At 46.1% G+C, this 16,384-nt stretch overlaps 1 protein-coding gene across 4 annotated transcripts; it reads left to right on the top strand.

Annotated features, from left to right (window-relative positions):
* The first annotated feature begins 784 nt into the window (after window positions 1-784).
* klhl18 (kelch-like family member 18) lies at window positions 785-16,285 on the top strand. Of its 4 annotated transcripts, none has more exons than XM_041991540.1 (10): window positions 785-984; window positions 2,285-2,415; window positions 3,685-3,825; window positions 3,938-4,136; window positions 4,290-4,450; window positions 12,296-12,432; window positions 12,515-12,737; window positions 13,009-13,113; window positions 14,616-14,727; window positions 14,812-16,285. In XM_041991540.1, exons 1-10 carry the CDS (start codon window positions 856-858, stop codon window positions 15,196-15,198), a joined length of 1,725 nt encoding a protein of 574 aa, XP_041847474.1. In that variant the 5' UTR covers window positions 785-855; the 3' UTR covers window positions 15,199-16,285. The 4 variants fall into 4 exon arrangements, with proteins under 4 accessions (XP_041847474.1, XP_041847477.1, XP_041847475.1 ...); XM_041991543.1 differs by lacking the exon at window positions 785-984 and adding an exon at window positions 1,009-1,255; XM_041991541.1 differs by lacking the exon at window positions 785-984 and adding an exon at window positions 1,667-1,723.
* Window positions 16,286-16,384: the final 99 nt, after the last annotated feature.

Here is a 16,384-nt window from a genome sequence, read left to right on the forward strand (position 1 = left end):
CCGTTTGTCCAAAGTGTTGATGAGTTTCTTAAATCCCGGATTGTTCTCTGTGTTAATTAAGAAAAAAGTTCTGTTTATAACTTTTGTCTCTCTGTGACTCTGGGAGCTGGTGGATTATTTAGTCGCGACTCACAAAAATGGAACATTTTTCTATTTTCTTGTGTCGCATCGCAAGCCCCCGTGTGCACGTCTGCGTGCACGAGCGCAACATTTCACATGCACGACTGTCGACTGTCGCTTGGCTGGAGGAGGGCAACGATTTCCGCCTCATCTCGCAAGTTCGATAGAAAATGATGGAGAAGAAGCGACGCCGCCTCCCGTGTGTCCAGCCCATAACTGGCGCGGTGTTTGCAACTCGCGCTGAATAAAACTAAAGCAGTCGGGCTGTGGGAGGAGTCTGCAGCAGTGGGAGGAGTCTGTAGCTGTGGGAGGAGTCTGCAGCAGTGGGAGGAGTCTGCACCAGAGCGCTTCAATGCCTGCTGCGCTCGATTTGCAACTGAAAACAGCACGGGAGGAAACTGAAGGACAAAAATAATCGGACCATTTAATTTTTATGATCGTTGAAAACCCAGATCGTAATTGTGATTAAAATTCGATTAATCACCCAGCCCTAGTATATATATATATATATATATATATATATATATATATATATATATATATTCATTCATTAAGTGTACACGTGTTTATGTACATGAGTGTGTGACAGAAGTAAGAACAAAAATCATGAATCTGATGAACATTTTAAACGGTGCTTTTATTATGAAGATTTCTACTGGGACGCGTTGACGTCATTGCCCTGCGTGCGGTGGCTCGCAGGGTTCAGTCCGCACCGCGCCGCTGCTCCTGCTGACGATGGGAGACGTTCTCTGCGAAGAGCTTGAGGATTTAGTTCACTTCTCGGTGCACGATCTGCCAGCACAAGGCTATGTTGTCATGGAAGAGATCCGACGTCAGGGGAAGTTGTGTGACGTCACGCTTAAGGTAAAAAAAAAAAAAAAAAGGCACCGCCAGCCGAGGCCGTACTTAGCCTGCTAACTAGCGTCCTGTCAGTGGAAGCTAACAGCAGGCTAACGGCGGATTATTAACCGATTAGTGATGATGTCCGTCAGGGATGCTGCACACGTGATCTTTGACCCCCATCGGGTGGTCTGATTGATCAGATATTTGTTATCGATCAGTCAGAGGGTCAAGTTAACCATTAGCGTCATTAATAAGCTGATCTGATGTCAGCCACACCTGCTCGAGGCGACAGGTAACCACCGGTAGTGATTCCACTTACCAATCAACAAGAAGTGTTTCATCAGGTGGTGTCCAGGGGACGTTAGTCCGGATTGTTGGTCATCCTGGATCATCCTGTCCGTGATCCAGGTGCACCAAAGCGGGATAGGGGAGAGTAGGATGTGGCATCAGTTACCATGGAGATGTATTCTGTGGAGCTAGCCTGCTCCAGACCAGGCTAAGTTCAAGGATCTTAATCTCATCACCATGGAAACGGGCTACCATGATGTCCCACGTCCTGCCCGGAGGACGGACTTGCCACCGTCATGTCCCACGTCCTGCCCAGAGGACGGACGGACCACTGTGATGTCCCACGTCCTGCCCGGAGGACGACACGGGTCACTGTGATGTCCCACGTCCTGCTCGGAGGACGGACGGACCACTGTGATGGACCACTGTGATGTCCCACGTCCTGCTCGGAGGACGGACGGACCACTGTGATGTCCCACGTCCTGCCCGGAGGACGACACGGGTCACTGTGATGTCCCACGTCCTGCTCGGAGGACGGACGGACCACTGTGATGGACCACTGTGATGTCCCACGTCCTGCCCGGAGGACGACACGGGTCACTGTGATGTCCCACGTCCTGCTCGGAGGACGGGTGGACCACTGTGATGTCAAGTTCCCATTTCCTTGGTTCTAAGCTTCTCATCTTGTGTTTGGTTCTGTCTGCTTGTTGTTTTTGTAACTTAAACAATAAACGCTTTATAGTATTGTAGCTTTATAAAAAGAAGTTTTTCTGTTTTTTACACATTTCTTTAATTTATTCCTCCCTTTTGTAATTAAAGATCTGGTTTCTTCATTTAAGGTTTCTAAATGAGCCCTCTGAAACCTCTTTAGTTCTGCCTCTAAGCTCTGTAGCTTATGGAGTCTGATTTTCTTTTTTTAGGTGTAATGGCTTATTATTTTTCTTATGATCTCCGCCTGACCAACTGACTTGGGACCAGGTCTGGTTGATCTTTTCACTTGAGAATAGGTAACCGGTGTGTGTTCTACCTGCAGGTTGGGGACCATAAGTTCAGTGCTCATCGTATCATCCTAGCAGCCTCCATCCCGTACTTCCACGCCATGTTCACCAACGACATGGTGGAGTGTAAACAGGATGAAATCCTGATGCAGGGCATGGACCCCAGGTATGTTTTACAATTCACTGTTTTTCCAATATGATTATTTACCTGATAATTAATGTCTTCTTGATAAATTCTATTTAATCTGCAACCTGTCTGAGAAAGAAAGCTGAGACATATGAGACACATGTCCTTGGACTGAGTGAAAGAATACTAGGAATGAGTAAATTAATCTTAGGAATGACTAGAACAGTTCAAAGAATGAGTAAAGTTATCCTAGGAAAAAGTGAAGTTGTCCTAGGAATGAGGAAAATAGTTGTCACATTGCTATGCTACTTGTTAGTATTTCGGCTTCCTAGTGTCTGCAAGCATCTTCTGTACTGGGGCTAACCAGTATAGAAACCGGTACGTGGCCACTCTGACTGGGGCTAACCAGTATAGAAACCGGTACGTGGCCACTCTGACTGGGGCTAACCAGTATAGAAACCGGTACGTGGCCACTCTGACTGGGGCTAACCAGTATAGAAACCGGTACGTGGCCACTCTGACTGGGGCTAACCAGTATAGAAACCGGTACGTGGCCACTCTGACTGGCGCTAACCAGTATAGAAACCGGTACGTGGCCACTCTGACTGGGGCTAACCAGTATAGAAACCGGTACGTGGCCACTCTGACTGGGGCTAACCAGTATAGAAACCGGTACGTGGCCACTCTGACTGGCGCTAACCAGTATAGAAACCGGTACGTGGCCACTCTGACTGGGGCTAACCAGTATAGAAACCGGTACGTGGCCACTCTGACTGGGGCTAACCAGTATAGAAACCGGTACGTGGCCACTCTGACTGGGGCTAACCAGTATAGAAACCAGTATGTGGCCACTCTGACTGGGGCTAACCATAAACCAGTACGTGGCCACTCTGACTGGGGCTAACCAGTATAGAAACCGGTACGTGGCCACTCTGACTGGGGCTAACCAGTATAGAAAACGGTACGTGGCCACTCTGACTGGGGCTAACCAGTATAGAAACCGGTACGTGGCCACTCTGACTGGGGCTAACCAGTATAGAAACCGGTACGTGGCCACTCTGACTGGGGCTAACCAGTATAGAAACCAGTACGTGGCCACTCTGACTGGGGCTAACCATAAACCAGTACGTGGCCACTCTGACTGGGGCTAACCAGTATAGAAACCGGTACGTGGCCACTCTGACTGGGGCTAACCAGTATAGAAACCGGTACGTGGCCACTCTGACTGGGGCTAACCAGTATAGAAACCGGTACGTGGCCACTCTGACTGGGGCTAACCAGTCTAACTTGTATGAATCTGTGCGTCAGCGCTCTGGAGGCTCTCATCAACTTCGCCTACAGCGGCCATGTTGCCATCGACCAGCAGAATGTCCAGGCTCTCCTGATTGGCTCCAGCTTCCTGCAACTGCAGAACGTTAAAGACGCCTGTTGCTCCTTCCTGCAGGAGAGGTGAGCGCCACTGCACACGCTCAGTTACTCTACATTGTGGGAGGGTTCACCTGACAGACAGGTGATGTGAGGTAGTGTTTGTGCTGTTAACCGTCCTGCTGTGTGACCTTAGGTTACATCCGAAGAACTGTCTGGGGGTGCGTCAGTTCGCAGAGACCATGATGTGCACAACGCTGTACGACTCGGCCAACAGCTTCCTGCACCAGCACTTTGTGGAGGTGTCCTTATCAGAGGAGTTCCTGGGTCTGAGGACGGAGGAGGTGCTGGAGTTGGTGGGCTGCGACGAGCTCAATGTGAAGGCAGAGGAGCAGGTGAGATGTCGGTGCGGGATGCAGGTAGAGAAGGAACCACACCTGTACCTGTTAATCTAGGATTACCTGGTTATCCTTCTCCTTGATCCAGTTTCACTTGAGGGAACAACATTAGAACAGGTGTTGAAGATGTGATGTGCGGTACCTGTACAGGTATTTGAGGCTGTGTTGACCTGGGTCTATCATGATCGGGACCAGAGGGAGACGATGCTGCCAGAGCTGCTGTCAAAGATCAGACTTCCTCTGTGTCGCCCTCAGTTCCTGTCAGACCGAGTCCAGCAGGATGAACTCATACGATGTTGCCACAAGTGCAGGTGAGAAACAAACGCACCCACGATAAAAATGCACCTGAGACCAAAACTAAGTCACGATGTGAGTCAGAAACCTGCGTCGAGTTCTGTCTGAACAATAATGTCGCGTTTCATCCGACTTTTACAAGATTAAAGTGAGTCAGACATCAAACCTGCACTGGAGATCAGGTTGGTTCAAAACAAACACTCATTTTGTTACATCCAATCCAACTTTATTTATACCAGTTTTACAACAACATAGTTGATCAAAGTGCTGAACACAGCCTGAGGCTTAACCACTATTACAAGTATGATACTAGATAGACACACATGGACAAAACTGTTGGTTCCCTTCGATTAATGAAAGAAAAACTCACAAAGGCCACAGAAATAACTTGAACCTGAATAAAGTAAAAATAAATAAAAATTCTATTTAATTTAACCAATGAAAGTCAGACGTTGCTTTTCAACCATGTTTCAACAGAATTATTTAAAAATAAACTCATGAAACAGGTCTGGACTAAAATGATGGTCCCCCTAGAAAAAACTGAAAATAATGTGACCAAAGGGACGTGTTAATCCAGGTGTGTCCACTAATTAGCATCACAGGTGTCTACAAGCTTGTAACCAGTCAGTGGGCCTATATATAGGCTACAGGTAGTCACTGTGCTGTTTGGTGACATGGTGTGTACCACACTCAACATGGACCAGAGGAAGCAAAGGAAAGAGTTGTCTCGGGAGATTAGAAAGAAAATTATAGACCAGCATGTTAAAGGTAAAGGCTATAAGACCATCTCCAAGCAGCTTGATGTTCCTGTGGCTACAGCTGCTCATATTATTCAGAAATGTAAGATCCATGGGACTGTAGCCAACCTCCCTGGACGTGGCCGCAGGAGGAAAACTGATGACAAACCAAAGAGACGGATAATACAAACGGTAACAAAAGAGCCCAGAAAAACCTCTAAAGAGGTTAAAGGTGAACTTCAAGCTGAAGGAACATCAGTGTCAGATCGAACCATCCGTCGTTGTTTGAGCCAAAGTGGACTTAATGGAGACGACCAAGGAGGAACCATTGTTAAAAACAAACCATAAAAAAGACAAACTACATGCTGACAAGCCACAAAGCTTCTGGGAGAATGTCCTATGGACAGACGAGACAAGACACTTCAGCTCTATGTTTCCAGACGGAGAAATGAAGCATATGAAGAAAAGAACACCGTCCCTACTGTGGAACATGGAGGAGGTTCTGTTATGTTCTGGGCTGCTTTGCTGCATCTGGTACAGGGTGTCTGGAATCTGTGCAGGTACAATGAAATCTCAAGACTATCAAGGATTCTAGAGAGAAATGTGCTGCCAGTGTCAGAAAGCTTGGTCTCAGTCGCAGGTCATGGGTCTTACAACAGGACAAAGACCCAAAACACAGCTAAAAACACCAAGAATGGCTAAGAGGAAAACATGGACTATTCTAAAGCGGCTTCTATGAGCCCTGACCTAAATCCTACTGAGCATCTTTGGAAGGAGCTGAAACATGGCATCTGGAAAAGGCTCCTTCAAACCTGAGACAACTGGAGCAGTTTGCTTATGAGGAGTGGATCAAAATACCTGCTGAGAGGTGCAGAAGTCTCACTGACAGTTACAGGAATCGTTGGATTCCAGTGGTTGCCTCAAAAGGTTGTTCAACAACATATTAAGTTAAGGGAACCATCGTTTATGTCCAGGCCTGTTTCATGAGTTTATTTTTTAAATAATTCTGTTGAAACATGGTTGAAAAGCAACGTCTGACTTTCATAGAATTTTTATTTATTATTACTTTATTCAGATTCAAGTTATTTCTGTGGCCTTTGTGAGTTTTTCTTTCATTAACCGAAGGGAACCAACAGTTTTATCCACGTGTGTAGAAAGATAGATGGATAATAGTTAAAGTAATAGTGTAATAATAACAGTATATTAATAACATAATAGCATTAGTAAAAACAATAATAGTAATGGTAATTATACTACTGCTACTAATAATAATATTATATGTACACATATAAATATTTCCTATCTATACGTATATTTAGCATGTGCAATGTATGCAAAGCTACATAACTGCAATACTAAACAGTAAAAAGTAAATATACTATAAAATGCAATAAAAGAAATAAAAAGTAGTAAAAAGACTAGTAACAGTAACTTACAATAAAACAATAAAAGAGAATAAAATAAGACATGAAAAAAGTAAACAACTGAAGCTGTGTTAAAGGCCAATGAAAAAAGGTTCATCTTGAGAGGATTTAAAACCAGAAAGAGACCCGGCCTGTCTAAGGTGCAGGGGCGGTGCATTCCAGAACAACTGAAAAGGAGCAGACCCCTCTGGATTTTATCTTAGATTTAGGGACCACTAGCAGGAAGTGATCTGCCGACCTGAGAGGGCGTGCAGGGTGTAGGACTGCAGCATGCTGTGGGACGAGGCCATGTTGACATCTAAAAACAAATAAAAGGATTTTAAAATCAGTACGGAACAGAACCGCTAGCCAGTGTAAAGACTTTAAAACCGGAGTGACACTCCTGTTTTTTGGTCCCAGTTAGAAGCCGAGCTGCAGCGTTCTGAACAAGCTGCAGTCGGACTAAAGTTGACTGACTGAGCCCAACAGTAATATCGGCGGTTTGTAATGAAAGCTTGAATTAAAATCTCAATCATGACGACAAACAAACAGCTTGGCTTTGGACAGTTGTCAAAGCTGAAAGAAGCTGGATTTCACGACAGCGCTAATCTGTGCGTCAAAGTCCTTCACGCCAAGGTTGGTAACTGTAGGCCTGAGATACTGACGCAAGTATCCCAGGTCTAGGCAGGCTGAGGAAACATCCTTCAGGTTTAACGTCATTAAAATGAAGAAAATTTAAAGACAACCAGGCTTTAACTTCTTCAGTACAGGATAAAAGTGCAGATGACACTCAGCTTTTCCTTTCTTTCCCACCTGACGACACAACGTCTCAATGTGAATATCAGCATGTTGCTGATATCTCCACATGGATGAAGGATCGCCACCTTCAGCTAAATCTGTCCAAGACCGAGCTTATTGTCTTTCCAGCCAATCCTTCCTTACCGCCACAGATAAGCGTGTAGCTTGACTCCATCACACTTGTGTCTACGTCTTCTACCAGGAATCTTGGTGTCATGGTAGACAACCAGCTGACCTTTAAGGACCATGTTGCCTCGGTTGCTGGATCTTGCCGATTTGCTCTCTACAACATCAGGAGGATCAGACCCTACCTGACTGAACACACGGCCCAGCTCCTGGTCCAGGCTCTGGTCATTTCACGCATTGACTACTGCAACTCCTTACTGGCTGGCCTGCCTGCATGCTCAGTTAAACCTCTGCAGATGATCCAGAACACAGCAGCACGTCTGGTCTTCAACCAGCCCAAAAGAGCTCATGTCACTCCGCTGCTAATCGCTCTCCACTGGCTTCCAGTTGCAGCGCATCAGATTCAAAGCTCTGCTTCTGGCTTACAAAACAATAACCCAAACGGCTCCGGTCTACCTCCACTCCTTAATCCAGAGCTACACTCCCTCTCCACAGTTACGCTCTGCCAGTGAAAGACGCCTAGTGCTCCCACCACAACGTGGCGCAAAATCAGTAGCTAGACTCTTCTCCTCTGTTGTTCCCCGGTGGTGGAACCATCTACCAAACTCCGTCCGATCCGCAGAGTCCTTATCCACTTTTAAAAGCAAGCTAAAGACTCAGTTGTTTAAGGAGCATTTCCACACTTAGCTTAACTCTTCTACTCAGAATGAGTTAGAAAGATTTGTCCAGATCTTTGGCTCAACCAAGTACTGAAGAAGCTGCTGCACTTATGCCCAAAATGATGTTGTTTGATGAAATCATGATCTTGTATTTAAACAAAATTACTTAAAAAAAAAATTATATGCACTGCCTCTAGCACTACATGACAGCACCTGGTCCACCTGGACTCCAGCAGTCTGACGACCACTTAATTATGACGTCCATCTTGTTTGAATTCATGCTTGTGTTGTTCTTACTCTCAAATGTAAGTCACTTTGGATAAAAGCATCTGCTAAATGACTGTAGAATAGAAAAGTGGTTTTATGTAGTAAGCTTTACTTTGCTTCAGTGGCAGATATATCTGGTTGTCATCAGCATAAAAATGAAAAGCAATGCCAAGCTTACGAAGAACTGACCCAAGTTGGTGGAGGTAAAGAGAGAAGAGGAGAGGCCCAAGAATAGAACCTTGGGGTTCTCCACAAGTAAGAGGCGCTGTGGATGATTCAGCACCCGATACGGACCCAAAAAGTTTGGTCCATCAGGTAAGACCTGAGCCACTGCAAGGCACATCCCTGAACTCCCACCAGTTCTCCAGACCAGACAGGAGTGGTCCACGGTGCCAAAGGCTGCTGTTAAGTCCAGCAAGACCCAACCAGAGTCTGTCGCTAGGAGCACATCATTAAAAACTGCTGAGTTTTAAAACCAGACTGGAACACCTCAAGAATATTGTGTTCCTCTAAAAATCATTTTAACTGACCATAAATCACTTTTTCCAGGACCGTGGAGAGAAAAGGAGGATTGTAGGTTGAGACCATGTTTTTGAATGAGGGCTTGTATTACTGCATGTTTAAAACTAACTACTACATTCCCAGTAATTAGGCTACCATTTAAAATATCCAAAATATGCGGTGCTATGGAGGGAAAAAACTTCTTTAAGAAGCCTAGGTGGGACTGGGGCAGCTGGGGAACCCGAGGATCTCATGTGACCTATCAGCTCCTCCAAAAAGGATAGACTGCTAAAAAGTCTTCAAAACAGCAGTGGCAACGAGGGGAATGGATGGGTCATGAGTCGGAGGGTTTATGAGAGACCTGGTGCTCTCTATTTTATTAACAATATATGAGGTGGCTGATTAATATTATTTACAATGACTCGTCTAACAGTACACATCCTATTTGCTTAGATGTCGAAAAGGCTTTCAAATGAGTGGAGCGGTCATCCTTATTTTACATGGTCAAGAAATTTGGAATTGGTTAGAATTTTCTTGGTTCAGATTGCTGTGTTGTGGTCCACGGGCCTCAGTTAGGACCAATACGAGTCGTTGAACGTATTTGAGCCTCTATTGTTCAACAAGACAAGGTTGTCCATTAAGTCCCTTATGATTCGCACTGGCCATTAAACCACTCGAGTATTCACTCAGTTCTAGCTCAACGATTACAGGTACAAAACAATACGGTCTGGAGGCAAAGACCTCGCTCTATGCTGATGACCTACGATTGTATGTCTCAGACCTATAGACCTCTGTCCCTGCAGTTTTGCCTGTTCTTTCAGACTTTGGCCGACTTCCAGGGTATGAGCTGGACTTGAGTAAAAGTGAATTGTTTCGTATTAATACGGCTGCTATGACCTTTCCCCTGCAGGACTTTATGGGAGTTTTCATTCCTTGGCATTGTGATTACGCACCAACAGGAGGACTTGTTAAAAGCTAACTTCTATACTTTGGTGTCAAAAGTTAAGGAAGACTGCGAGCGCTGGTCTTTACTCAAATTGTCTTTGGTTGCTCACACTGATAGAGTCGAACTCTGTAAACCCTGGGCCTCCCATGGCACTACTGTATTTACCAGTTTAATCCCTGATCGCTGCATATACCAAGAATAGAGAGGTCAAAACCTCACTTAAGATCTGGACCCAATTCAGACGCCACTTTGGTCTACAGCCTTTATGCTCACATGCATCTCTAGCAGCAAATCATCTTTTCCCCCGTCTCTTATTAATAAAACCTCAGTTTGGTCAAACTTTGGAATTCAGACCTTTAAGGACCTTTATATTAACAATATCTTTGCCACCAATCAGCAACTCTCAGTTAAATCTGCTCTCCCACCACAATGTTTCAGGTACTTCCAGTTTCAACTTTCAGCTTGCTTATTTGTCAGGTGCAAGACGGCAGTGAAGTCGTACATGCATCTGAGGCTGTGCACAACCATCCACCGTTAGTAAAAACCAACACTGTCATAAACTAAAAAGATAATAAATATAAATCTAATGCACCACCATGCAGCGATGTGCTGCTGTACAGACTGACTACATGTATACAGAATATTTCCAGTGTGAATGGAGCAGATATGAAGCTTGTTAATATTTTATTTTTTATTGTTTTCATACATACAAACAACACCAGTATAGATCAGTAAACAAACAGAAACAATCAGAACAGGCACAGACTGTTAAGAGAAACCATCAATAAATAACAGTGTGGTCTAAGAGTAGCTTGGCATTTGTAGATTTATACATAGGGTGAAGTGAATTTTTATTTTGGTATAGTTATGGACTGTATCCCTTTGTTAAGATTAGAGAGTAGGTTTACTTATATCAGCTTCAGAGGATAGCTACATTTCCCGTTCCATTACCTACACAGACAAAAAACACATACAGTATCAACATCTACATCAGTGTGATATGCAACACACACCTTGGTTTATAGTCATATCATTGTATGTATATTTCATTTTCATTGTGAGGGTGCGCAAGTCTTCCATTTCTTCCAGTAGTCATTGAATTTATCTATGTTCAGGTTCAGGGAGAAGGTTATTCTTTCCATGTTATATATATATATATCTCGTTTACAATTCCTATCCACTTGGTTTTAGATATGAAGCTTGTTAAAGGGAGGAAATGCTCTGCTGGGTCCTCCCATAGTCAGTAATCATCTCCTTAGGGGAGCTTTGTTCATAGCAACTTTCCCACTTTTCCCAGTCTACCTGAGGACTCTACTCCAACTTCTGTACTGAAAGGTTCCACTTCAGTTCTCTACAGTCGGATAGTCGTTAGGCCCAGTCAAGGCCCTCTGGGAGGAGGATCTGGGGTGCACTATATCTGATGAGCTCTGGTCAGAGATCCTGATGCCAGTACATAAGTTCTCCATCTCTGCAAGACATTGCCTCATTCAGTCCAGCTTGTGCACCATGTGTTCTACACTAACGCTTGCTTATCCAAGATCTAAAAGACTGTCTCTTCAGCCTCTGATAGGTGCCAACAGTCCCCACGAACCTCATGCATATGTTTTGGTCGTGTCCTCAGCTCCATACTTTTTGGAATGAGGTGTTCAATGTTTTGTCAGATGTGGTAGGCAGGAAAGTTTAACCCAAACCCCTTGAGAGCCCTGTTAGGGGTCTTTTCAGGGCAGTTTTTCCTAACGTCCTCCAAGAAAAACTCTTTAGCTTTTATGAACATCATATCACCCCTCCCCCCTCTCTCCTATCCACTGGCTCAGGGATGCTCTTTACTTTCTCAAACATGAGACGATCAGGCTATCCTAAAAGGGATCCGCTGGTAAATCTTTACAAACGTGGCGACTATTGCAAAGGATAGCCAGACGGGGGAACTTTCCTTTTTTCCCTGACTAGTTTAGTCTTCTTTATCTCCTTTGGTCCTTTGGAGGTCATTTATACTTATTTACTTATTTTTTATGTCTGTGCTTTAATAATATTTTCACTACTATGTCCCTGTTGCACATAGTCTTAACGCTATCCTAAAATGGATGTGGTTGGAGGATTTTTTCTGGGGTATGTGTTCTCTTTCTTGTCTTCTTCCTTTCCTCAAGCATATTGTGCTGTACTTCATGTGGTGCGACACATCGTGATGACCTTGTGTAATTGCTGTCTAAAACCAAATAGATATAGTTTGGAAAGAAAATCTGCACCAGGTTCCTCATGATTGCATTTCATCCAACTTGTACATGATTGAAGTGAGTCCGTTGGTCTAAATGTTTTCAATTCCAACTGCACAACAACTTCCACAACCAGTTCTTTCTGTTCTGAGTGGAGTTCTGGTTCTGGTCCAGAACTGGAACCTGTTTGCTTATAGGAACCTTCTTTGTTTCAGAGACTTGGTGGATGAAGCCAAAGATTTCCACCTGATGCCAGAGCGGCGTCCCCACCTTCCCGCCTTCAAGACCCGACAGAGGTGCTGTACCTCCATCTCAGGACTCATTTATGCTGTGGGAGGATTAAACAGCTCAGGTACACCTGCTTTCTCACCTGTTATATGACGGAAGGCACCTGTGTGCAGGGTGCACCTGATCCAGTTATCACTCCCCTCCAGGTGACTCCTTAAATGTGGTCGAGGTGTTTGATCCAGTGGGGAACTTCTGGGAGCGATGTCAGCCAATGAGGACAGCTCGCAGCAGGGTGGGTGTGGCTGTCGTAAATGGACTACTGTACGCCATGGGTGGATATGACGGCCAATCACGGCTCAGCACAGTAGAGGTGTACAACCCAGAAACTGACAGCTGGACACAGGTGTCAAGCATGAACAGCCAGCGCAGGTCAGCACACAGCAACCAATACTCTCATCAGTACTGTGATTAAAACTCTGATCAATACTAAGATCAGTTGACAAGATTTAAACATTTTGGAAGGAGGTAACTGATAACATTCAAAAGATTATGTTTGTGAGTCTTCCACTGGACCCCCAATGATTCTATTAGAATTCATATCTTCACCTTGCACTGTAGTAAACTCAATAAAAATTGTGTTTAAAAAAAGGTCTTTACTCTGATCAATATTTTAATGCTTATGTCATCATGTTGTCCGCAGTGCCATGGGAACGGTTGTCATTGATGGACTAATCTACGTGTGCGGCGGCTACGATGGGAAATCATCGTTAAACTCAGTGGAGTGTTACTCTCCTGAGACTGACAGGTGAGTTCCGCCTAGAACCCCCAGGTGACCGGTGAGAGTTCCTGTCACTCTCCCGACAACATGACTTCCTGTCACGTTCCCGACAGCTTGACTTCCTGTCACTTGCGTGACTTCCTCTTGTTTGACCGGAGGGACCTCCTCTCGTTTGACTTGCGTGACTTCCTCTTGTTTGACCAGAGGGACCTCCTCTCATTTGACTGGAGGGACCTCCTCTTGTTTGACCGGAGGGACTTCTCTCTCATTTGACTGGAGGGACTTCCTCTTGTTTGACCGGAGGGACTTCCCTCTCATTGGATGGCGTGACTTCCTCTCGTTTGACTGGCGTGACTTCCTATGGTTTGACTGGCGCGACTTCCTATCGTTTGACCGGCGTGACTTCCTCTCGTTTGACCGCTGTTACTTCCTCTCTTTTGACTGTCGTGATTTCCTCTCGTTTGACTGTCGTGATTTCCTCTCGTTTGACTGTCGTGACTTCCTGTCGTTTGACTGGCATGACTTCCTATCGTTTGACCGGCGTGACTTCCTATGGTTTGACTGTCGTGACTTCCTATCGTTTGACTGGCGTGACTTCCTATGGTTTGACTGGCGCGACTTCCTATCGTTTGACCGGCGTGACTTCCTCTCGTTTGACCGCTGTTACTTCCTCTCTTTTGACTGTCGTGATTTCCTCTCGTTTGACTGTCGTGACTTCCTATCGTTTGACTGTCGTGACTTCCTATCGTTTGACCGGCGTGACTTCCTCTCGTTTGACTGGCATGACTTCCTCTCGTTTGACCGGCGTGACTTCCTGTCGTTTGACTGGCATGACTTCCTATCGTTTGACCGGCGTGACTTCCTCTCGTTTGACCGGCGTGACTTCCTCTCGTTTGACTGGCGCGACTTCCTATCGTTTGACCGGCGTGACTTCCTCTCGTTTGACCGCTGTTACTTCCTCTCTTTTGACTGTCGTGATTTCCTCTCGTTTGACTGTCGTGACTTCCTATCGTTTGACTGTCGTGACTTCCTATCGTTTGACCGGCGTGACTTCCTCTCGTTTGACTGGCATGACTTCCTCTCGTTTGACCGGCGTGACTTCCTGTCGTTTGACTGGCATGACTTCCTATCGTTTGACCGGCGTGACTTCCTCTCGTTTGACCGGCGTGACTTCCTCTCGTTTGACCGGCGTGACTTCCTGTCGTTTGACTGGCATGACTTCCTATCGTTTGACCGGCGTGACTTCCTGTCGTTTGACTGGCATGACTTCCTATCGTTTGACTGGCATGACTTCCTATCGTTTGACCGGCGTGACTTCCTGTCGTTTGACTGGCATGACTTCCTATCGTTTGACCGGCGTGACTTCCTCTCGTTTGACCGGCGTGACTTCCTCTCGTTTGACCGGCGTGACTTCCTGTTGTTTGACAGGTTTGACTTCCTCTCGTTTGACTGGCGTGACTTCCTGTTGTTTGACCAGTATGACTTCCCGACGAAACATCCTGTCATGTGACCGTGTTGTTTTTCTGCAGGTGGACAGTGGTGACGGAGATGAGCGCTAGCCGCAGTGCTGCCGGTGTAACTGTGTTTGATGGTCGGATTTTTGTATCAGGCGGCCATGACGGTCTGCAGATCTTCAACACGGTCAGTAGAACTCGTAGATTCAGGTGTGACAGGGGACCAGCTGATTGATGTTAACCTGTGTGTCTGATGCCTCGGCCATTGCAGGTGGAGTACTACAACCACCACACCAACCGGTGGCACCCGGCCCCCGCCATGCTTAACAAGAGATGTCGCCACGGGGCATCGGCCCTGGGGAGTCACATGTACGTGGCTGGTGGGTACGACGGTTCTGGCTTCCTGAGTGGCGCGGAAGTGTTCAGCTCCACATCGGGACAGTGGAGCCTCCTGGTGGCCATGAACACGCGGCGCAGCCGGGTGTCACTGGTGTCCACGTCAGGCCGCCTGTACGCTGTGGGCGGGTATGATGGCCAGTCCAATCTCTGCTCCGTGGAGATGTACAACCCCGACACCAACCGCTGGACTTTCATGGCCCCCATGGTGAGTCATGAGGGTGGAGTGGGAGTCGGCTGCATCCCCCTGCAGCCTGCCTAAACCCACCAGTCACAGCCGAGGACCAGTGCATTACTGAGGTGGCTGGCAGAGACGGCGCCCTCTAGTGGCATCCACTGAGTTTTTGGGTACGACAGCCGGGCTCAAACCTGCACACTGATGCCAGGCCTGCAGCCTTCTGGGAAAAAAAACTTTAGAGTTAGCTGCTGCTAGCATCCTCCTGTTAGCATCCAATTGCTAGCATCCTGCTATTAGCATTCTGCTATTAGCACACGTGTGGATTGATTGTTGTTTAGTATTGATTTGTACTTGATGACCAAACAAGGCTGCTGTAGACAGGATGAGCGCTCTGTGTCCTCTCACATGGGTCAGCTTTGAAAAGGACTCAAACAGGATGTGACATCATTTCTGAGATGTTCCTGTAGAGCAGCAGCGCCCCCTGAAGGCCACCGTGATCCTCGCTCTGTACGCTGCTGCTCGGGTGATCCCTGACCTTACAGTGCAGCAGGTGATATAATGAACACCTGAGGAGACGAACGTTTGACCAACCTGCTGATGATCTGATCATCGTCCTCGCTTTATCCGGCAAGAAGTGGACATAAGCCCCGCCCTCCCAAAAGTCACGGCTCAGGTGTGAAACTGCCTGAGAATCTGTCTGATTTTAGGTTTCCCTCATCCATCACAGACTCAGAGACAGCAGGCTTCCTCCAGCTCCGCTGCTAGAGATCAGTTCTGATCTTCATCAAAACCAGCCGGTCCAGTTACAACCAGTTTTCCTGTCCTGTCACTGATGAGCTGACAGAACCCTGCACACCATCCACCAGCCGGCCATCCCTCACAGTTTTGTCCCTTGTGGTGTGCCGTAGGGCTGCAGCTGGTTGGAGCTGTGGACCAGGCCGGACCTCCTGCTCAGAACCAGATTTTTTTTGATTGACATCTCTAAAAGAGGAAATTTAAAGATCCTTGCAGATGGTGGGCTTTTCCAGTGGTTGTCATGGAGATGTTTCATTCATGTGACTCCTGGACCTCAACAGAACCTCGTCAGTGATCAATCACTTAATTTTATCGGTTAATTTATGATTGATTTGTTTTCTTGTATGTGGATGATTAAAGAGGATTTGTTCATGTTTATGGCCGAGTTTCATCTTTACAATTTATAAACTGATCGGGATCACTGATCACTGACATCAGCATCATCATCAGGAAGGTTTTTAATTGGTTGACCAAA

The sequence above is a fragment of the Melanotaenia boesemani genome, chromosome 8 (assembly GCF_017639745.1).
Source record: "Melanotaenia boesemani isolate fMelBoe1 chromosome 8, fMelBoe1.pri, whole genome shotgun sequence".
NCBI classification, from domain to species: Eukaryota; Metazoa; Chordata; class Actinopteri; order Atheriniformes; family Melanotaeniidae; genus Melanotaenia; species Melanotaenia boesemani.